Source organism: Ictidomys tridecemlineatus, chromosome 10, assembly GCF_052094955.1.
Source record: "Ictidomys tridecemlineatus isolate mIctTri1 chromosome 10, mIctTri1.hap1, whole genome shotgun sequence".
Lineage (NCBI taxonomy): Eukaryota > Metazoa > Chordata > Mammalia > Rodentia > Sciuridae > Ictidomys > Ictidomys tridecemlineatus.
Window position 1 is genome coordinate 34,839,635 of NC_135486.1, and position 24,129 is coordinate 34,863,763.

Here is a 24,129-nt window from a genome sequence, read left to right on the forward strand (position 1 = left end):
CTTGACAGCACCCTGTCATGGCAGAATTCTGTGCTGATCACAATTGAGAGAGAACACTCCTTACTAGCTTTGTGTCTTTAACAGGGATTAACAAAAGATAACCTCTGTGAACCTTCAATACCTCCAAGATTGTGCAAAACAGATCATGTTTGTAAGGAACTTTGTACAGTATCATAAGTTATTTGTATTCATATTAAGGACCTTATTTTGTTCTACTGTACATATTCTACTCCCTCAGATCAGATTCTGGTTTTGTTGTACTATGATCCTCTTTGGGGTCAGTTTCTAGAAGTCCTTTTCTGGTTCTATATGCTCAAGCCAGTAGAGATAGTACTAGTGAAATTAAGGACTTGATTTACCAGTGAAAAAGGCTATTCTGGAACTGAGAGCAAACAGTGGGGGACCCCATACACATCTCTTTCCTCCTTTTCAAGCCTCAGATGGGTAATCTGTGGAGGCTGTGAATGGCCTTACAAGTCTCAGTTTTTTTAAAAAAGTGAGATGGGAAAAAAAAAGGAAGTATATTGAAGTGTAATTGTTTCTTGATGGTAAAATCAAGAACTATTTAAGGAGTTTAGTGTCACTCTTGTTCCTATAGTATGAGGAGAGCTATGGTCACAGAAATGACTTCTACTAAGTGAGGAAGGGGAGAGCAATGGTTCTGGATATTTTCTGGCATCCAGTGATCCCTTTAGAATTGGACAAAAGCATGGTTCCTTTCTTAGGAAAATGTCATATGAATCTTGTTCAGCATTTCATGGAGTTCGTGGACTTTCTGAAGACCTCTTCTGTGAACCCCAGGCTAAGAAGGCAGGGCTAAAGAAGGCATTTGTGGGCTAAGACTCTTCACTGTAGCAAAGTTCTCACCTTGAAGTTACATTATAAATCTAGTTGTTAGTGGCAGTGTGCTAAAGTTGGGGGAAAATCACCGAAATACAGAAACCCATATTGTTATGTCTTTCTATCCTAAATCTGATGCAATTTAGAGTCAATTCTTTCCTCTGTTGCCTTGATTGATGGCCAAAAACAGGTTCTACTTTCTGAATGACTAACTTTTAGAGATGTGAAGGGCCTGTGTGGGGATTAGGAGGTTAACTAGGTAGTAGGAGCAGATAAACAAGAGGCCATGAACTATTTGGGAGAGGGGCATGAGAAACAGAAAGTCCTCACCTGCCTGTACTTTGAATGGGGTATTCTAAATTGAAAGCAGGAGCCAACTGAACATCAAAACCACCTGAACAAAAGCACCACACAGCAGCTTCTTCTGTTGATTTCAAGTGCTTCTGACTTTAAAAGTTAGTACATTTTTCATTAAGTGGAGGAAACAAGAAGGGAGTCAGATTTAAATCAGGATTTAAATTTTTGGTAAAGAATTATATTTTTTATTCACAAAATCTGAAAATGCTCATATAAATTACCAGCTCAGGGCTTGGATTTCCACTGGATCCATGCATGAAACAATAGTGTGTCACTTCTTCTTGCCAGGTTTGGGGGCCTTTTCTAGGCCTTGGATGTGTTTTCGAGGGAGATGATATTCTTCTACAATCCAAAAAGCAGAAACTGCTCAGTGGAGCAGGAACTCACTCTCCCGCTCCCCACCAGCCCTACCATGATTTCTCCTTTGTCTCACAATGTCACTCCTTGGCCTAGTCCATAGCCCACACCAATCTCAAAGCCCTCTTTGCCCCAGTATTCTTGCTATCAAGACTCTGCTCTAATGATTCCCAACTCAGGATATGTTTGTTTACATCCGGCTGAAGCTCATCTTCCTGGGGCTGCCTTTTGAGATGGACCATTTACCCCACACCTCAAAGCCCAAGTTCATTCTTCAGTAATTTTCATATGGCCATCTGCCTTCCAGGTTCACTGGAAAATAGTACTTCTAGTTTTCTTATGGAAGAGAATGTATGTGACTGTGTTCAACTGTGTGCCTGTCTATTTTCCCCTGTGTTTCTACTCAGCCCCTCTCACATGGGTCTCTTCACGTGAAGGGGCTCAAACCTGCAAGTCAGTTCTTGGTACTTCCTAAGATCATAAAATAAATTTGCTTATTGAGCATTTACTATGTGCCAAGCCCCGAAGATGTGACAAGCATGAAAAATACAAGGTCTCTGCCTCAAGGAACATAGTCTAACAGACAGCTCAGATATTAGAAAGTATTAGCCAAGCTATAGACACCAGCCAGAAATATAAACACAATTGGGAAGTGCTACCCTAACCATTTTAAAAATGCTCATTTAAGGAAAAGGACAAGGCCCCTGAGGTGGGCCAATGAGGGAAGGCAGATTCAGGCTGTGGAAGGGCATGTGAGCCAAGGGGACAGTCCAGGTGAATACAGGAAAAGTATGATATGCTTTCTGTATTTGGGGAACAACAAAGGATTGGCAAGACTGAGGCTGGGACAGTGTGGGAGCCATGAAAAGCCTGGGGGAAAGCTTGCGGTCAGGCTAGGACAGACTAGGTAACAAGTTCAGGAGTTAACTCTGAAGGCACTGAAGAGGCATACAGAGTTTTTTAGAGGGGAGTGATGTGAGCATATTTGTTTTAGAAAGCTGACCCGGGCAGTGCTACGAAGAATGGTTTGAATTGAGACAAGCAGGGGGCTGGCTGGGTGACCCAGTGGGGTAGAAAGAACTTGGGTTCTGGAGAATGAACACATTCTAAGCCCAGGTGCAGCACTTAAGAGTCAGGTGAACTCAGGGCAAGTTAGTGGACCTCTCTGGGCCTCAGTTTCCTCATTTGCAATACAAATAACAGTTCTTCGGCAGCATTATGATTAAGGAGCTGCCTGCCAAAAGTCCAGCAAAGTGCCGAGCATGGTTTGGGTGCTCAATAAATGTTTTATAGAAAAGGGAGGCTCAGGGAGAAAATAAGTGTATATGGTTGAAAAAGTGTTGAATTGGGAAGGGACAAAGATCTGGTTCAAACATTGATTTCACCCCTTGTCAGCTGCTAAAATGACACATACACATGTGTATGTAGGTATGGTTCTCAATTTATGATGGGGTTATGTTCCCCCAGAAAAACATTGTGAATAGAAAATTTGGTTAAATCTAAAATGCATGTATTACACCTAACCCACCAAATTCCATACATCAGCAGCACCATCCACTGGAGTACCTACTGCTTGCCTCTGTGATCACATGGCTGATTAGGAGCCTTTCAAGAGAGTATCGAGGGGATATAGCGATCCCAGGAAAAGCTCAAAATTCAAATCCTGAAGCACAGTTTCTACTGAATGTGTATCACTTTGGCACATTGTGAAGTTGCACAACTGGTAAGACAAGGACCTGTGTGTGTGTGTGTGTGTGTATACATGTATACGGGTATCAAGATAACTACACCAAGGTGAGTTGGCAGGAAGATCTTTGCCAAACTAGCCCAGTGCCAATGCTCTTTGGAGGAGATGCTCACCAAGCAACAGCCAGCCAAGGTGGTGCACCTGGTTTCCCTGGATCTGCACCTGCAGGCTGTCCTTGGAGCCGGGGGCAGGAGTGACGGTGGTGCTGGCCTGACATCGTTGCTGGAGGATGGCAGCCACTGAGTATGGGTCCAGACCATAGGGTTCCAAGTTCCGGACCACAGTCACCTGAGGGGGGGTGGACAGTGAGGACAGTAGACTGATGGTGGTGCTGACTGCACATCTTCCCCTCCATAGGGCTTTCCAGAGCCTCAATAGCCTCCTCACCCTCAGTATTCTCTGAGGGTTCACCATCCTTATCACCACGGTACTTTTCTTATTTTGTACTTCTAAAATGATTCTCTCTACTCCAACCAATTATTATTTTTATTTTTTTTGGTACTGGGGGTTGAACCCATAGGCCTTTAACCACTGAGCCACATCCTCAGCCCTTTTTAATATTTATATTTTAGTTTTTAGAGACAGGGTCTCACTAAGTTGCTGAGGCTGGCTTCCAACTCACAATCCTCCTGCCTCAGCCTCCTGAGCTGCTGGGATTACAGGTGTACACCACCAAGGTCTGTTCCATCTAATTATTCTGTTATATATTTAGGGGGATAGATACTCTCTATCCACATATAACATATGATGTATACTTCTTTACCATGGAGAATTTAAAACATAAATAAAAGTAGAACAGTATACTGAACCTCATCTGTACCCAATATCAGTTTCAACAATTAGCAACTCATAGTCAACCTCGATTCATGCACATCCCCATTCATTCCCAACTTCTCCAGTACTTTAAAGTAAATCCTTCCAGCAAATCCTTATTTCACCTATAAATATTTCAGTATTAACTTACAAAAGATAGGGATCTTTTTAACATAAAAATGAGGGGACTAGGGATGTGGCTCAGTAGTAGGACACTTGCCTGGCATGTGTGAGTCCCTGATTTTAATCCCTAGTACTGCCAAAAAAAAAAGATAATTTAAAAAAGAAACAATAATCACATGTATAAATAAATTAACAATAATTCTTCTAGATAGCAACAGTTGCACTTTTCTATTTTTGTCAACTTCACAAATAAGAATGTAACATTCATGTAATAAAGAAATATATTAATCCTTTTTTGAAGTTATTAATTTGTATTTTGGTACCAGGGAATTTATTTTGGTACCTCACCACTAAGCTATATCACCAGTCCTTTTTTATTTTTTGAGACAGTTCTTGCTAAATTGCTGAGGATCTCACTAAATTGCCAAGGTTGGCTTCGAACTTGTGATCCTCCTGCCTCAGTCTCGCAAGTCTCTGTAATTATAGGCATGTGCCACCATGCTCAGCTATCCTTTAAAAAAAAAAAATCACAATTCTGGCCAGGTGTGGTGGCTCATGACTATGAGCACAGTAACTCAAGAGACTGAGGCAGCAGGATTGCAAGTTTGAGGTCAGCCTCAGCAGCTTAGTGGGACCCTATCTCAAAATAAAATAAAAGGGCTAGGTGTAGCTTAGTGGTAAATCACCCCTGGGTTCAATCCTTAGTATCACCACTGCCCCCCAAAAATAAACAAATAAAATACACATGAGGTAGCCAACTCCCTCCCTGATGCGTCCCCAACTATACCTTCTCCCAACAAGTGAGCACCTAATCTTTGCTTAGAGACCTCCATAAAATAACTACTTCATAAAGCATCAATTTCAATTTTGATTAATTCTAATTGGCATTTTAATAGAAAATTAGTTTTTAATATATTCACATACAATATACATTGTTTAGTATAATGTATGGCACATAAATAATAAATAGTGACTTTCTAATTATTATTAAAGCTATTATGACTGGTTGTCATTTATTGTCTGCTTATTTGCCAAGTACTACTCTAAGTGCTTCACTCATGTATATCTTTCATTGGATCCTCATAAAGTAGGTATTACACAAGGTAGGTATTATCTCCATTTTTTACATAAGAAAATTCAGACAAAAGGAAATAAAGTAACTTGTTTGAGGTCAAAAAGTGAGGCAAAGGCTGTATTTGTACTCAGGTCTAATTCCAAAGCACATGCTTGTAACCATATGCTTCTGAAAAGTTCTCTTTTGAACTTAAGTTCAAAACAGATATCGGGATTCCTACCCAATAATCCTATGTCTGTCTTCTCAAGGCATACAGAATAAGAGCACCACTTTTGCAAAGGACAGCTTTTCACATATTTGAGGATAGATACTGTTTTTTCACCACAACTTTGTGTGGTCAAGCTAAATATATTCAGTTCCTTAGCAATTTTTTATTTTATTTTATTTTTTCATTGAGCAAGGCCCAAGAAATAATAGAACATGTTGTTAAGGAGTGAAAGCCTATAATGTAATACCAAGAAAAAAAGTTTTAAATAAAATCTTGTTTTCTTTTGGAAACAGGTTCTAAGCAAGTTTCCTAGCACAAAATCCTAGTGGGCAATAAGGAAACAGGGTCAGCTCAACCTATTATACAGTGTCTGGCCCAGGTTTCAAGTCAGTCTAAAAACTTCTAATCATACTAGAGAGACTAGAACTCAGCAGGGACATTAAATCCTCCTCCTCAAACTTTATGTCTTTTTAAAAATTACCTTTTTATTAGAAGCCCTCTGTGCAAGGGTGATTTCAATTGGACAGATTTTCCCTTTCTTCACAATGGGCTCTTGTCCAGGAAAGGTCACTTGATAGGCAGGCTGTAATTTTTCCAAACACCTGAAATGAGAATTATGAGTCATAAACTGATTGAGCCAACAGAACCCATCTCATCATACTGCACTACCAGCAGGCGCGTGGGTGTAAGCAGATCTTGTAGGTAGTGGTTTGCAACTTTGCTGTGTGTCGGAATCATTCAAATCACCTAGGGAGCTGCACTAATATAGTCAGTATTTCTGACTAGGCATGTATATCTTTTAACACTCCCCCAGTGAGCAAAGTTGAGACCCAGGGAGCATCAATGACTTTAGATCCTGCAAACTGTCCATGGGCCTGGCCTTCTGAGACTCTGCGAGTCTCAAGAACATACCTCACCCAGCTTTGCCTCTGAGTACGGCTTCACATTTTTAACAAGTTTTAACAATGCGTTTTTTATAGAACACCTTTATCACAAGGAATTTCTACCACTTACCTAATAAAATTTTCTCCTGGTATCATATAAATCAGAATTGACACACTTTTCTATAAAGAGCTACACAAAAAATATTTTAGGTTTTATAGGCCATCTGGTCTATTCCAACTACTCAATTCAGCCATTATAGCAAAGCATTTTGCAGACAACACATAAATGGGTACAGCTGTGTTCCAATAAAACTTTATTTACTGAAACAAGTAGCAGGCAGGTTTGGCCTACAAGCTGCAGTTTGCTGACTCCTGATATAAATTATTTTTAGTTATGGTTCTAGGGAAAAGAACTATTAAGAATCTTTCCTGGGATGGGGTTGTAGCTTAGTTGTAGAGTGTTTGCCTAGCATGTGTGAGGCACTGGGTTCGATCCTCAGCACCACATAAAAATAAATAAATAAAATAAAGGTATCGTGTCCAACTACAACTAAAAAAATATTTTTTAAAAAATAATTATGTTCCTTTTCTTTCTTCCTCTTAAATTTTTGTATGTCTTGTCAGCTCCAATTGTCCCAATGCACCTCCACATTAGAATTGCTCAAGCCTGTATATATGTACACTGACATGATTTGAATTATAGAAAGAAAGACATAGACCATGAGAATGATGATGTTGAAATTCAACATATTAAGTGGAAAGGAGAAAAAAGTTGGAGAGGGGCAGCCAATCTGTTACCTGGTCAGGAGACTGTCCCATGGAAGCTTCACGACTGTGTGCTGTTCATCTTTCTCTAAGATGCAATCACAAAGGATGGGATCCAATTTCACCAGACTATAGAGAAAGAAGAAACAATACAGAAATCTAAGACTCAAGCCTTCTGATCCAAGAGCTGACTCAAAATTTCTCTCATGTCTCCTTTATTGTCATTTAGGATGAGTCTGAGTTGTAGAAAGAGTTTATCAGGCAGGATGCTCTATTGGTGCAAATGCAAGTTCACTTTCCTAGGAAGAAGAACAGGTCGAGAAAGGGAATGTGGGATAAGATAAATCTGAAGACCGGGATTCTGAGTTCAGTTTTGCTACTAACCAACCATGGGATCACAGCTTTCTAGGTTTAATTTCACAGTAAGCTGACGAGGAAGGAAGACAGAAAGCAGGGAAGTAAATACTAACTACCCCAGTCTGATCATTACACCCTGTACACATGTATTGAACTATCACACACTACTCCATAAATTTGTACAATTAAAATAATAACCTAGCGCTCAGGGTATAGCTCAGTGGTAGAACACTTGCCTAGTGTGAGTGAGGTCCTGGATTCTACCCCAGCACCACAATCAATCAATAAATATATCAATAAATAAAAGTAAGTAAACAAAGTTAAATATTTAAAAAAGAGAGCATTAAATCAGGCTGGGGAGTCTCAACTTTCTAAGCATGACAGTGTCTTTTTAAGTAAAAAACAAAAAAATTAATGGAACTCTCTCCATCTGGTAGCATACTCTCTATGTCCACTTATTATGAAAATAATATTTAAAAAAGAAAACAATATCAAAAAGCTACAATGATTTCAGATAAAATTTGTTTGAATTGTGGCTTCTTTTCTATTTCAAAAATTTTATGGCTACAGAATGACTAGTCCTTTATAAGGCTCTTTTTTTAAAAATTATTTTTGGTGTATAACTATACATAATAGTAGGACTAGCTGTTATGTATTTGTACATGGACTTAACATAGGTTAACAGTTTTTTAAAGTGAATTCTATTCTTCACAACAGCCATGTGCACTTAAAGATCAGAGGTGGATGTACTCGAGGAGGTACTGTTTACTCAGTCTGTAGTCAATGTTGACAGTACTCACAGATCTGAGCACCCTAGCTAACAAATCTAGATGCCCACAGTCTGTGGTTTGGAAACACTGGTCTCCCTTGTTTGTAAGATCCTGAGATTTTCTATGCCCCAGCCCAGATACCCTCCCCAAGTGTATCTATGTCTGCTGAAGATGCCAACCTATAAAAGAAAGATATCATTTTCCTCCTCCACTCACTTTTTGTTGTGTGTATCTACCAGCTCATTTTTCTTGGCATAGTCAATGATGATCGTTCGGACCTCACTGCCCTCAAGAATGCTCCCCTTCCTAGGAAAGGAGAAATGACCAGGGTTAATGTGAGCTGTGCCAGGAGACAAACTGCAAATACCCAGACTCACTCCCTGCTCAGCAGGACACTTTCCTTGATTGGTTTTGACCTCTATTTTCTTCCCTTTTCCTGACCAAGGCAAGTACAACTCTGTGAAGGAAAACTACAGAAGAAAACAGACTTATTCTCTTATTCATCTTAGTGCAAAGAAACATCCTTGTGGAAGAAGGCTTGAAGCTGGATTTGGGAGGATAGGAGACAGGGGCAGAGCAGGTTTTGCTAATCACAGAAGAACACTACTCAAGTTGAGAGACAGGAAGTGTAGGCCAGAACACCACACAGGCAGAGCAGTGCTGCTCTCCAAAAACTCACTTGTGGCCAGACTCCTGGAAGAGCAGGGTCATGCTGGCTGGGACACAGTAGAGGGGTTTTATGTCTGGAGGGTGATAGGGCTGTTCCCTGCTACCCTCCTGGACAGTCTGGGAGGTCGGGGAGGGTTCGGGTATGATGAAAGATGTGATCCTAAAACCCAGCAGAAGGAAAGAAAAAACACATTTTATACTAGTATCTTGGCAATCCCCAGTCCGTGGCCCAGGTGCCCCAGGGCCCGCTGCACTACAGTGGCCAGGCCCCCTGCACTCACCTTGGGTGCTTCCAGTCCACAGCCACAACGCTCTCCACCCCTTTGCTCAGCTCCTTCACCTGTATAATCTGCTCCTGCTGCATGTGCTGCAGGAACTTAGAGAGCTAGGGGAGACAGGGCCAGTGGGAGGGGACTTCATCAACTCCACAAACATACCGAGCATCTTGGAAGTGCCTGACCAACCTAGGTGGGAACTGGAGGCTACAAGACAGTCCTTGCCCTTATTTAACTATGTATAGGGAGGCCTTTGCCATGCAGATCAGGGACAAGAAATTGCTAGAAACTAACAGGGGTATTCTGTCACAAATCTAATTAGATATAAAGGGGTCAAAGAGGGGAGAGGGTGCCCCCCAATCTGGCTCAGCCCAAGAATGTGTTTATTCTCCCTTAAATAAAAAACTTAATTCTAGCCTGAGCCCTAGTGTCCATCATATGTCCCTCTACAACTCTATGTGGGTATGCAGAGAAGGCACCTGCTTACCTTTTTGTAGCTTGACTTCTTTATGTCCAACTGTCGTCCTTCAGGGCTGATGGCAGATGGAAAAAGCAAGTTAAGCCAACAGAGCAGTAATGGCAGGACCTGCCTGACATGAAGACAAAGGCCTTTTCCCTCAGCCTTCTTCCCCAACACTCAGAGACAAGCCACTGTTCTAGAACTCTGCCTGATGGCAGCATTGGAGAGGAATGCCCAATAGCACTTTGCATAAAGATGCAGTGTTTCTGTGCTGTCTAGTGTAGTAGCTATCTATGTGGCTACTAAGCACCTGAAATGTGCCTACTGTGACCAAGGACCTGAATTTTAAATTTTATTGTCTTTCAATTAATTTAAATTTAATTGGTCACATGTGGCTAGTGGCTATTGAATTGGATGTAGCTTCAGATTCCTCTCAACCCTTCCATGGCCTCAAATGTTCTACTTCAAAGTGAACCTTTCCAAGAGCAAGGTCACACTGCGGACTGCCAGATCTTGAGCAGCGTTCAACAAAGTTGAACAGGGTACACTTTGGAACCCAGTCCAGTAACATCTATCACTTACCCATTACCTATGGATGGTCAGAGTAGTGTAAATAGCGGAGAAAGAAGGTATAAGAGACTGACCTAAAATATTGAATCCCTCTTCTTTTACAGAAAAGATTCCTGTTATAGAGTAATTTGTTTGGGTGTAAAGAGTCCTAATGAAAGCTATAAATTTTTCCTCCCCTCTGAACTTAAACCTCTCCCAAAATGTCATATTCAACAGTAGCAGGGAGCCCTTCTAGAAGGTTCTCCAGTTTAACATCTCTCTTAAAGGATACTTAATTCTCCTTTCTCTGTTACTTATAACCCAGTAAAGTCAGGACAAATTACCAAGAATCTCTTCACATACTCTAGTTGTCACACTTGCACACGAAGCCTTTAAAGCAGCCCACATGTTCATGGGAAAGAGACCAGATTAGAAACCACTTTTTAAAAACACAGCAAGAGTTGGGCACAACAGCACATGTCTGTAATCCTACTATCTTGAGAGGCTGAGGCAGAAGGATTCCAAATTCAAGGCCATTCTGGGCAATTTACTGAAACCTTATCTCAAAATCAAATAAAAAGGGCTGGGGATATGGTTCACTGGTTGAGCATTTGCCTAGCATGTACAAGCCTTGGATTTAATTTCCGGTTCTGGAAAAAACAAAGCAAGATGCTCAGAAAGAAGTTTAACCTTAGGATAAAATGAATAAGCAAATTTCCTGAAATAACAGTATCTAATGAGTGCCTGTTATATAGCAAGCTGTGTAATTGTTACAGCAATTCAATGAGTACTAGAAATTAGGGCTCAGAGAAACCCAGTAACTAATTGAAATCTGCCTTGGTCAAATACCCTGAGGAGCTAGCAAGAGTGTTCACATAGCTGTCTTCTAAATCAAGCTTCTGTTCATGTGTAATATTGCCTTTCCTGATGGTCTATCATGGGTAAGGTGGGGTCCTCACACCTATTCTTCCTCTTAATGCAACCTGATATGGTCCACTTACTTTTCAGAAATATGAGGGTGTGAAACATTCTAGAAGAAGTCTCCTGACAAAGAGGCTGCCTGGAGACTCTTCCTGTGCCTGAACATATTGACTAATACATGAGAAACAGCCCAGAACCACCATAGCAGAGGCAACATTCAGAGATCTTGGAAATTTCAACCTTCCATTTCTTCAACATCCTTCACTGGCTAAATTTAAGTTTTTAAAACCCAGAACCAAATCTGCTTACCAGATCCACCTTCTACTCCATTCTACCCACAGCATGTCATTCCACTAGTTCCTCATTAGCCCTGCTCTGCTCTGCCCTACTGCCAAGGAACAAGAGACCCAGACCCTGGCCCCAGCCCACATCAGTGCCTTCCATACCAGCAAGAAAACATGTGGCTGCCCAGCAAAGTGCTGGTGAGTAACGGAAGGTCAGCCTTTCTGACTCTGCATTTCAAAGCATGCAAGAAGCACTGCTGCAACAGTTCGTCCATTTGCTCTGCAAGGAAAAGACAAGAAACACATCCTTTATAGAACACCTGGTGCAGTACAAGAAACCTCCCTGGCCCGGCTTCATCCCCACCCAACCAGCTCTTGAGTAGGACCCACACCCAGGTACCAAAGTTCTCAGACTCTTGAGCACTGAACCTGTAAAGAAGGCTGACCCCCAGAGAAGGAGTTAAGCCACAAAGTCTCATAAAGCCAGGGGCATTCACTCAGAGAAATCAGACCCAGAAGAAACCCTAGGGGGCTCTCTAGCTGCAAACAGTCCAAGAGCTAGGGCAGACTGGCACGCAGGGAGACATGACTTCTGTGGAATGAACTCCCAGAAAGATCACAAGATTACTGCACCACCTTCACCAAAAATAACTCTGCTGTGCTCTCCCAGAACATCAGTGCCACTCTAGTCAGCAAGGGAGGGGATGGGCCTTCTACCACCAGAGCCACACCTTGAAGAGGTCTGCTGTCTGTGGAGTCTTGGCTCAGGACCCCGGCACTGGTGTCTTCTGAGGCTTCTGAGAGGGACTTCTCCTCACATGCCTGATGAACCTCCCCGTTTTCTTCCTCCTTCCCCTCCAGAGTCAGGCATCTCAGATCTTCCTGAAAGGTAGAGTCCACCTTCTCTTCACTAAGATCTGCAGGATCCAATACCAGTGGAGCAATTGAAGGTGGAGAGGACTTGTCTCCAGATCGCCTAGAAAAATCTTATATCAGAAACAGCAAGCAGCAGCCACCGCATTCCTGGTCAGGGAGGAGTTAGCTAGGAGCTCAGGCTAGCAAGAGCCAACGGCAAGAGCATCCTGGAGACAGCAAAGGGCCTGGGCTCTTATCTCAATTTTTTCCATTCAATTATGGGCCCAGAAAAATTCCAGGCCTTGGTTTCTGCATCTCTGAAATGAGGAGAATAATTCTTGCCTCCTCTTTAGCCCAAGGGAATAACCATATTATTAATAGAGCTCCTAAGACAGAGAAAGATTAAAGAAAGAGCTGCTTAAGATAAACCCATAAAATTGCTTCTTTTATATGAGCAAAAAATAATAAACCATTTGAATTAAGTAACAAGATTAAGATTGCAAATGTATCTATAGTCCTGGTTTGGTGAACCCCAAACCCAGGGTTCAGTCTATGTAACAAAGTACAAATACCCAGACTACTCAAGGGATACAGAATCAGTGGCTTCTGTGTTAAATCAGATGCAATCTAACTTGCAAAGTCAAGATTACTATGGTTTATTCCCAAACCTCAGGAAGACAAGAAAAATAATTGATGCCACATCGCACAGTGTACAGGGAATTAAAAGGCTTTATCTTGGCCAAGATTATGTCAATCAAACCAAGTTTTAACTGATAGTTATAGCAAGACTTATTAGCTTTTTTTTTTTTTTTTTTAAACTGGGGATTGAACTCAGGGGTACTTGACCACTGAGCCACATTCCCAGCCCTATTTTGTATTTTATTCAAAGACAAGGTCTCCCTGAGTTGCTTAGAACCTCGATTTTGCTAAGGCTGGCTTTGAACTCATGATCCTCCTGCCTCAGCCTCCCAAGCCACTGGGATTATAGGCATGTACCACTGCACCCAGTTAGCATTTTTAATAGTGACACCAAATTGTGCATTTAAGCTATTCTGATTGGGTAAATTTAAAAAAATTTTTTTAGTAATTTTTTTAGTTGTCAATAGACCTTTATTTTATTTATTTATTTGTGGCACTGAGAATCAAACTCAGTGCCTCACACATGCTAGGCAAGTGCTCTACCACTGAGCTATAAACCGAGGCCTAAAAACAAAGTGTTTTTAAGTTGGGGTGGAAGGTAGAGGCAGTTGCTGATAAAACAACTTACGATATGACCTTGATTGCTATGGCCCAGACTAAGAATTAGAAAACAAATTTTTTCTAGGCGTGGTGGTGCATACCTACAATCCCAGTGACCTGGGAGACTGAGGCAAGAGGATCAGGATCTTAGTTCAAAGCCAGCCTCAGCAACTTAGTGACACCCTAAACAATGCAGTAGGACCCTTTCTTAAAATAAACAATAAAACAGGGATAGGGTTGTAGCTCAGTGGTAGAGTGCCCCTGGGTTCAATCCCCAGTACACAAAAAGTCCTCCCAAAGCAATAGAACAACAATGACAAAAGGTTCTAAGAGAACCCTCAAATATATGTTTAAATTTTTTTTTTTAATTTTGCTAAAAGAGGCTAATGAGGTTGTAACCTCCAACAAAGTACGGCTGAGCCAACACTTATAAAGTGAACAACCAAGATTGGACTAGAAAATGTAAGAAGAAATCTATACCAACAGGCCACAACACTTGGTTTAAAGACCGGTTTAATACTACTTTTGAGAAAAACACTATTTACTGTTTTCATTAAATAAGAAAACAAAATAAACAAAAGAAAAAAATTAAAAACAGGAAATGAACTAGCAGATGGCTCTGGAAAGCAACTGTTAGTCAGAATATTTTACTTCCATAATGAGAGATGAAGATCTTAGAATGGGATTGAATAATACAAGAGTAATCAGTCATCATCCTGGTGTCTAGAGTCTACCCTGCTTTTACTTGGATTCCAAAGTACTCATCTCAGAGTTAGATGCTAAGATGTCATCGCCAGACTGACTAGAACTTAAAAAAAAGGAATCACCCCTACTAAAGGACAGAACAGCCAACCCGGAGATCCTCTTCCAGGTCTAGGAGTCTAAAATTCACCCAGAAAATAAGATTCATTCCAATCTTTTGTCTGAACAGGCAAAATAAGTTTTTCTCCCTCATTTGGCAAGGAAATGATGATCTGGGGTCAGCAATTTGCCTAAGGACCTGGCTAGAAACAATACTTTGCTATTTCTTAATCCCAGGTTCTGTCTCCACCTACCCCAGCTCCCTTTAAGCAGAAAAAACGCTGTACCCACCACAAGTGATCCTGGTAAGTGTGGAGCACAGAAAAGCCCCTTCCCTTCAGACCTGAAGTCAGCATCTCAGCAGTGGACATGGCAGCTACTCCGATTGCTACAGGGGCTCTAGGAAGAACAAGGCCAGAGACAAGGGTCAGGGAAAGTCTTCCAGGAGGGAACATATTCAGACTCTTTCCTCCTATGTGGCCACTAGTATCACAAAATTTTGAGTCACTGAGTCCACTCTCAATTTTCTTCAAATTATCTATAAATATTACTTTCAAATACTCTAGATCAAACATTGACCTTCTAAGTACTTCTCTCCTGACATGATCACTGGCTCTGTTTTATACCTATTATCAATTAAACCCAGGCATGCCTTAGAAGGGTAATGGGAGTTTCCTTCCTTTAATTTCAAAAATATAAATGATCTCCTCTACCTTAAAGAAATTATAGCCATCATCCTATAAGGAAGTTCTCTGGAGGAGAAATCTATACTAATAGGACACAAAGAGTTGGCTAAAAGACCAGCTACACACACTGGCTGAAATAAGCTGCCACAGATAAGGCTGAGAGATGCCACAAGAAGGAGTTGATCAGTGGAACTCATGAGAGAAGTTCCTTCTGAGTTGGCTCTTTACCACAGGGCTTGCCCTATGTAACTGAACATCTGAGAATGGTGTATTGCCAGGATACCCAAAGCCACATTTCCAGTAGCAGCAAAAACTCCCAAAACCCAAGTGAGAAATGTCTGTCAGCCTGGTGTTACTCAATGTTGATCACACATTGCCTGTGAAAGTGGGTGATCAGGTGGGTAATAGTTGGGGAATTCATAAGCCTGGCAAGGGAGCCTGGATTCAAGGGCAGAGATCCCAACAGCTAAACTTAAATTTTATTTTACTAAATGTGATGGCTTCACTTACTGTGCCTACAGGACCATATCTACCACAGAAACTTTGAGCCTGGCTTCATTCCCAGTTCTTAAAAGAGGGGTCTTTTGATTCTACCCCACCAAGGTTAATGGCTCAATAACTCCAATCCTAAATGTGACTGTATTTTTAACAAACCCAATATACCCCGATCAATACCCTGATCCATCCCCAAGCTCCAGCCCCATATATACCCTAAAAGCTAAACTGAACAGGCCAAATATCCATTTATATAGTTGAATATAATCTTGCAGGAGAAAACTAATGACACATGATTGTTTTCACCTGTATTTCTGTTATAGGTAAATTAAAAAAAAGGTTTCTAGGTGCTTGGTTTAAAAAACGTTCAAGTGAAATGACTAGCTGAAATAAAGATTTTACATACTCAATCCTCTCATGTATACAACCTCTCCTTCTCTCAAAGAAGCAATGATTATCTAGGTATGGTGGCACATGCCTGTATTCCCAGTGACTTGGAAGGCTGAGGCAGGAAAATCACAAATTTGAAGCCAGCCTCTGCAACTTAGATAGATCCTGACTCAAAATAAAAAAGAGCTGGGGATGTAGCTTAATAGTAGAATGCTCCTGGGTTCAATTCCCAGTATCACAAGACAATCAAGCAATGATTAAAATAATGAGATGTCATTTTTTCATTTATTAGGACAACAAGATAAAAATGACCCATCAAATCTAGTGTTGGTGAGAGTATAGAAATAGATTCCATATGTGCTATAGGTAGATGTTATGGTTTGGGTGTGAGGTGTCCCCAAAAGGTGCACATGTGAGACAATGCAAGAAGGTTCATAGGATAAATGATTGGGTAGTGAGAGTCTTAACCCAATCAGTGAATTAATTCCTTGATGGAGATTAACTAAGTGGTAACTGAAGGTGGGTAGAGTGTGGCTGGAAGAGGTGGTCACTAGGGGTATGCCTTTGGGGTATATATTCGGTGAGCTGAGCTTAGTCTCTCTCTGCTTTCTGATTATCATGTGAGCTGCTTCCCCCTGCCACACTTTTCTGCCATGATATTCAGCCTCACCTTGGGCCCTGAGGAATGGAGTCTGCTGTCTATAGACCTAAGAGCTCGGAAACCATAAGCCCCCAAATAAACTTTTCCTCCTCTACAGTTGTTCTGGTCAGATCTTTTAGTCATAGCAACAAAAAGGCTGGCGAAAAGAGTAGGAATGAAAACTGTTACTATTTTTAAAGGGAAGCAGAACAGATCTTTAGCTTAACAGTTCTACTTTTCAGTATCTGTTCTAGAAAAATATTGACACTGGAGTCCCTAGAGGCATCAAGAAGATATTGTTTGTAAGAGAGACAAATTAGGGGCAACCTTAATGTCCACCAACATAGGAGGTGTCCACCACATAGCAGGTAAATAGATTTGACAGAAATCTTTTTATACTGAAATGGAAAATGTCCACACTATATAAGTGAAAAACAAAACATAAACATCATTATTTTATATTTCTCAATACATGTATTCCAAATCATGTTTTGTTTTATTTGAAGTGCTTAAACCCAGGGCCTCTGCCAGGGGTGGTGGTGCACACTTGTAATCTCAACAGCTCTGGAGGCTGAGGCAGGAGGGTCAAAAGTTTGAGATCAGCCTCAGCAACTTAGCGAGACTCTGTCTCAAAATAAAAAAATAAAAAGGGTGGAGATGTGGGGGTGTAGCTCAATATCCTTGGTACCAAATAATAAAACAAAGCCCAAGGCCTCATATATATGCAAGGCAAGCACTCTACCACTGAGCTACACCCTCAACTCCAAATCATGCATTTTTATACACAGATATATAATATATATATATATATATATATATATATATATATATATATATATATATAAGAATTGAAAAGAGCACATCAAAATGACAATGGCTACTTCAGCTGGGTGTGGTGGTACATGCCTATAATCCCAGTGGCTTGGAAGACTGAGGCAGGAGAATTGTGAGCCAGCCTCAGCAAAAGTGAGGTGCTAAGCAACTCAATAAGATCTTGTCTCTAATAAAGTACAAAATAGGGCTGGGGATGTGACTCAGTGGTCAAGTTCAATCCCTAGTACCTCCCCTCCAAAAAAAATGATAATGGCTACTTCTAGAAGAAAAGAATTTGAGGTGAAGGGGTCTTTTAATTTTTCAGAATTGCTCATACTTCTTAACTTATTTTTAAAAAGAAGCAGAAAGGTGATGGTTGACTCATCTACAAATGTATTACCTACAGATGTACTAAAAATTACTCCATTATAAATTAAAATAGTAGGGCTGGGGTTGTAGCTCAGTGTTACAGTGCTCACCTAGCATGCATGAGGCACTGGGTTCAATCCTCAGCACCACATAAAAATAAAATAAAGATATTATGTCCCCCTAAAACCAAAAAATTAACTTTAAAGAATGAAATGTCACAAACTGAAGGAGCCTAGAAGACATGGTAACTAAACACAATGCACTACTTTAGGATGGATCCTTAAATGGAAAAAAGATACTAGTGGAAAAATATGTTAAAGTCTCTAGTTAACAGTATTGTCCCAATATTAATTCCTTAGTTGTGGTAACTACACTATGGTTATGTAAGATGTTGCTATCAGTGGAAGCTGGATAAAGAGTATATCAAAACACTGTACTATCTTTTCATTCTTCTAAAAATCTAAAATTATTTTTTAAATAAAATGTTTTTTAAAGGCAGCAGTTACACCAGAGGCAAATACCCTAAGCCCAAATATACAGACACTCCAGAGACTTACTGCCATGGTCCCGGTGGCTCACTATATGCTTCTTGCAGAAAGACCTGTTTTCTCTTTCAACCTTTCGTCTGTATGTTTTGGAAGTTGTCATTTCCCTTCATCTCCCTTTTACCTATGTTTCCCCCATGAAAGAAATAGCTGCGTGGTATAGTACCTGTTTCCCACCAAGGCAATGGCACAGAGGTCGCCCTTCTGTACCTGAGGCAGACCAGCAGGGGGCACCACTAATCCTGGCAGCATCAAATCTGCAGCAAGCAAAAACATCACAGCTTACTTTCTGCCTCCATCTCAATCCATATTTTACTTCATCACTTATTTATGAAATTGACAAAGAAACACTTATTAATTATCAGCTATGTTATTTATAATGAAAATTTTAAACAGCAACTTGAGTATCAGCCCTCACTTTAGGGGGGCCAATTGTCACATAGAAGCACCAGGTTGAGTGTCCTAGGCCATGATCTATCTTGTGCTAGTTCTCTAAATACAGTTTATTGACTTAAGTACAGTATATGGCAGTTCATGGTATACTTTAACATCACTTATATAAGGCTACAACAAAGTTGGACAGGCCCAGAGAACTTGTGGAACCAATCCACCAAGGGGTAAAAACAGGGGAAAAATTCTATTTTTCAACTATATGAACATAAAAAAATGCGTAATCTATTTAGTTAATTGACCTTTACTAAGCAGTTTCAGGCAATAGCCAAAATTTAGGAAAATCCTCTTACCTGCTCCCCCAACCAGTTTTTCAAGTACCAGAGGCCATGTTGTAAAGGTTGGTAGAAGATCAGGATAGGACCACAGTGTGTACACTGTTCAAAAAAAGATCCAGAAGACACTATCAAAAGGTCAATTTGACAGGGAACTTGCATATTCACATTAATTAGAATACAGAAGGAAACTGAACTCTAGAGAAAGAGGTTCTAAGGGGGTGCCAAGAGCTTTTATTCTTGAGGAAAACAGAGACTTAAGGAACTGAGTGTCACCTGAGACCTGAAGGCACCCAGGTGCCTTCTGGATTTCGGCTGCAGAAAATGGTCCCAGTGAATTAAAATGGAGGCAGAGAACCAATGAGGCTGTCACTTATGACCTAAGAAGTAAGTGACCTAATAACAGAGTCAGTCTATAAGAAATTTTGAAATTTTTCATGTTTATTATTTTTATTCCATTTCTATAGTGATTAGTAGAGAAGCAGTGGTAGGGGTAGTGGTGGCCTACAGATTACACTGTTGAAGCCAATCTTACTGGAAGAAAAACCCCAAGCAACAAAGTAGATATCAGCAGTTATGGAAAAAAGGAGAGTGAATCCCTGAGACTGGTGACAAAGAGTGACAGCAAAGAATCCTAGATAAGGGCTAGGGTTGTGACTCAGTGGCAAAGCACTTGCCTTGCACATGTGAAGCACTGAGTTCAATCTTCAGCACTACACAAAAATAAATAAACAAAATACAGGTATTGTTCCATGTATAACTAAAAAAATATTTAAATAAAGAATCCTAGACAAACAGTCAGAGCCTAAAAGAGAATCCCTGTAAGATATCCCAACTTAAGCACATCAAAAGCTAGCTGGATATGTAGCTTAATTAATCCAGCTTCTTTCCTACCACAGTATTTTTCTTCAGTATGTTAAGAAAGTGTTGTTAAAGCTAAGAATGGTGCTACATGCCTATAATCCCAGCAACTTGAGAGGTGAGGCAGGAGAACTGCAAATTCCAGGCCAATCTCAGCAACCTGATGAAGCCCTAAACAACTTAGCAAAACCCTGTCTCAAAATAAAAAGGGCGGGGAATGTGGCCCATAGGTAAAGTGCCCCTGGGTTCCATCCCCAGTACTAGGAATGAAGGTAGGAAGAATGGAAGGAAGAAAAATCCTGTTACAGATATCTTAAAGAATATTTCTTACATGCCCTGAAATTCCATCCTTTGCAAGAACACAGCTCTATCTCTTGTTAATCCACTGCGAACTCCTCTGCATCGCTCCTTTATTTCAGAATTTCCCTCTGTAACCCCTCCACTTTCTTTATTAGTTCTTCCCCCACACCTGCCACTCCTTTTTATAGCAGTTTCTGATCTTACAAGATCCAATTCTAGGTACAGTGGGTCTTGAAAGATCTTTAGGAATGGTATTGAGAGATTCTGTGCTTGTTTGATTTATGGGAGCCAGGCTAATCAAACAACAGAGGGAAACATGGGTTAGGCAAGGACTATAGTAATGGCCATGCTGTTGCCATACCTGTTGGATATAGATTTTTCTCCAGTTCAAATAGGATGGGGTTACTGCCACTCATATAAACAGTCACTGCATCCCCTTTGTGAGCATACAGCTTCACAATGTTGAGCTCCTCCTTTCCAGGTATTAACACAGAAACCTGATCAGTTCCGAGGGTGGGGAAGGCAGATGTCACATCAGCCCGAAGTTTTCTCCTGCAGAAAAGCACACCAGTACCATAAATGCTACCTTATGGACTTTAATAAATATGGAGAATTCAGAAGACTCACTATAAAATCATACAGGCCAAGGAAAAACTGCCTAGTTTATTAGACATACTCTTCCAAAATTCTATTCTCTCTCTCATCTAGTGTCTCATTTATTTTCACATATTCCTGGGCCCATCTTTCCATTTTAAAGATAAGAAAACAGAGGCCCAGTGAACAACTAAAGTCATTTGACTTAGGAAACCCAGCCCTGCCCTCCTGATTCCATGCCTACACCTTCAGACCCAGTCCCTTCTCATGTTTGATAAATCTGTTAGCTCATAATTAAATAGTTATACCATGGTACCAAGAAGGATACCTATAGAACACTGGTTCCAAAATTCCTGATACAATAACTACTTGTGACACTGTCTGAATAGACATGATTCTTACCACATGTGCCTTATCCCCTCCCACCTCACCCTCCAGCTGTCTCTCCCACAGACGTAATCCTCACACACCTCTCCGATAGTTTCAGTTCTCGGACCCCCATCTTTCCCAAGGAGCTCTAAACTCTGTGGAGGGCAAGGGCCTTGAATTCCTTCGTTTTTCACCCGCGATAACAGCTTACATTCTGCAGTCAGTAACGCTGAGTTATATTTTCTTTTAATCTCAATAAAATATGCAAAAGAAAGCCTGGGAGATAAATCAGGCTTCTTTTCATTCTCATTTTCAAAACGTAACTAACCTTTCCCTTTGTCTCCTCGGCCTCTGCCCCTGCCCCAGGTCATCTGACCGAGCCCAGGGAGGGCTTTAAGCCGATGGGGCCAGAGAAGTCTGAGGCCTCGTGGGCAGAAACCCTTTAGCTCCCTCACCTGTCCGACCCCTTGATGGCCGTGTTGGACTTGACCCGAAAGGCCTTGGCGAACATGTCTGCTGGGGTAGCCGGGGGAAGACAAGAAGAACACAGAAACCAGAGAGTATCAGGAAAGTGAGACCATGAAGCCTCCCCGGGCTGAGACCCTGGGGGCAGCCATGCTGGGGGCCCCGCCGCGAAAAGTGCCCGGCTGGAAATCCGGGTCGCGCAGCTTTGAGGCCGTAGTCACTGCGGAGGCTGGCGGCCGCCCCTAGTGGCGAGGCCAGGAACTGAAGTAGGGCCAGGGAGGGGCCCGGGAACGTCAAAGCCCAGGTCGTTCTGAGCCTGCAGGTCTCTAGGGACCCTACTGCACCAATAGAGCTTTTAGTTCAATCCTTCCAACCCATTAGCGTTAGATTCTGCGTTGAAGAGAAACTCTGCAAGTTCTCATTCCAAATTGGCTCAATTCTGCATAATTAAATGAATTAAGTTTGCAGTCTTTTTGAATGCTTCTCTTCAAGTATTTTATTTAATAATGTAAAAATTGTATTGTAAACTAGAGGCCTCACCTAGGATATTCTTCTCCCTGATTTTTTTTTTTTTCGTACTAGGGATTAACCCCGGGATGGCTTTCTCTTTACCTCTGAACTACAACTCCAGTCCTTTTTATTTTTTATTTTGAGACAGGGCCTCCCTAATTTGCTGAGAATGGCCTTGAATTTGGGCTCCTCCTGCCTCAACCTCTGGAGTACCTGGGATTACAGGCATGGGCCACCGTGCCTATCTTCCCTGATTTTTATTTTTATTTTTTGTAGTGCTGAGGGTCAAACCCAGGGTCTTATGCACTCTACCAATGAGCTAAACTTCTAACCTTCCTCCATTATTTTTAATTTACATAGGTGATAATGATAGTAACACAGAATCCATTCTTGCTTTAGGTTTGCCCCAGGTAGTCAAGCAGCCTGGGCAGAAAGATTAGGTTTCCCTAGAGTAACAACTATGTACCCTGGAGGCAAGAATTTAAACACCTGGGGTCCCTGCCCCTACCACGTTATAAATTTGCATATTAAAACTTCAGAGTTGTGTATCCTTTCACCAATAAAAAATCCTATTTGCTTAATTAATTGACAGTTGCATAAAGGAGAATTTCATATGAACTGTCCAAAGATAGGCCTCCTGAAGAGACTGCCCTCCACCTACTAAACCTTTGACACACCAGGCCTTTATTCTGAAATACCTCAGTCACAAGACCAAAGTCAGAGGATCCCAGGAGAGAACAATGCCAAGTCTCCTTCTCCTTGAAAACCCACTTGGTCACCTTTGGGGTGTATGATACAGAAATGACAAACCCGAAAGCAACGAAGTTATCCTTCGGTATGTGGATGAATAAGTAAACTGTGATCCATCCAACAGTGGAATACCATTCAGTACTATAAAGCTACAAAATCATGAAAAGACTCCTGCCTCAGCCTCCCAAGCTGCTAGAATTACAGGCACGTGCCACTGTGCTGGGCAAGAACTAAATTTTTATCCCTACCTTATATGCTATTCAAATATGAACTTAAGACAGATCATAGATCTAAATGAAAAATATGATTCAGAAAACTTCTAAGAATAATGAGTTATCTTTGTGACCCAGTATTAAGCAAAGACTTTTTAGAAAGGACACAATAATCATGATTCATAAAAATAAATACTGGTTATTTTATTTTATTTTTATTAGTTGCTCAAGACAATACAATGATCTTGACATGGTGATTTTAATTTCATCAAAAAAATTAATAAATTCTGCTCTTCAAAAACATGTTAAGATCTTGAAAATTGCTGAGAGTAGTTACTAAGTGTTCTCACCAAAAAAGAGATAAGTATGTGAATATATGTGCTAACTAGCTCAATTTAGCCATCCTACAATGGATAAATATTTTTTTTAAAAAACGGTTATATACAATAAATATATGCCATTTGATTTTTCAATTAAAAAGAAAGAAATCTTTGGGGAAAAAATGAAGAAAATGAAAAGATAAGCTAAAGATTAGGAAAAGGGATTTGTGTTTATAATATATAAAGAACTCTCAAAACTAATTTTTTATTAATTAATTTATTCATTTTAATTAGGTCTGTATGACAGCAGAACACATTTTGATTCATTGTACAAAACTGCAGCACAACTTTTCATTTCTCTGGTTGTACACAATGTATCATCGCACCATATGTGCAGTCATACAAGTACCTAGGGTAATGATGTCCATCTCATTCCACTATCTTTCCTACCCCCATTCCCCCTTCCCACTCCTCCCTCCCCTTTGCCCCATCAAAGTTCCTCCATTTTTCCTATGCCCCTCACTCCCATTATGAATCAGCATCCACTTATCAGCATCCACTTTTGGGGATTGGCTTACTTTGCTTAGCATGATATTCTCCAACTCCATCCATTTACCTGAAAATGCCACAATTTTATTCTCTTTTAATGCTGTGTAATATTCCATTGTGTATATGTACCACAGTTCTTCATGCATTCATCTATTGAAGGGCATCTAGTTTGTTTCCACAATTCAGC

The 24,129-nt window shown here is 40.8% G+C and overlaps 1 protein-coding gene across 3 annotated transcripts; it reads right to left on the bottom strand.

The window, feature by feature from the left end:
- Positions 1-1,353: 1,353 nt before the first annotated feature.
- On the bottom strand, positions 1,354-21,808 carry Eif2d (eukaryotic translation initiation factor 2D). 3 transcript variants are annotated; one of them, XM_005329482.3, is made up of 15 exons: positions 21,592-21,807; positions 20,535-20,725; positions 19,031-19,114; positions 18,454-18,544; positions 14,641-14,748; positions 12,186-12,430; positions 11,617-11,734; positions 9,728-9,773; positions 9,247-9,350; positions 8,976-9,125; positions 8,513-8,602; positions 7,203-7,298; positions 6,002-6,122; positions 3,415-3,589; positions 1,354-1,539 (listed from the first exon to the last, which is right to left on the bottom strand). In XM_005329482.3, exons 1-15 carry the CDS (start codon positions 21,645-21,647, stop codon positions 1,469-1,471), a joined length of 1,746 nt encoding a protein of 581 aa, XP_005329539.1. In that variant the 5' UTR covers positions 21,648-21,807; the 3' UTR covers positions 1,354-1,468. The 3 variants fall into 3 exon arrangements, with proteins under 3 accessions (XP_005329539.1, XP_040133252.1, XP_077878842.1); XM_040277318.2 differs by lacking the exon at positions 21,592-21,807 and adding an exon at positions 21,238-21,392; XM_078022716.1 differs by lacking the exon at positions 8,513-8,602 and having other exon boundaries at positions 21,592-21,808.
- Between the last annotated feature and the right edge of the window lie 2,321 nt (positions 21,809-24,129).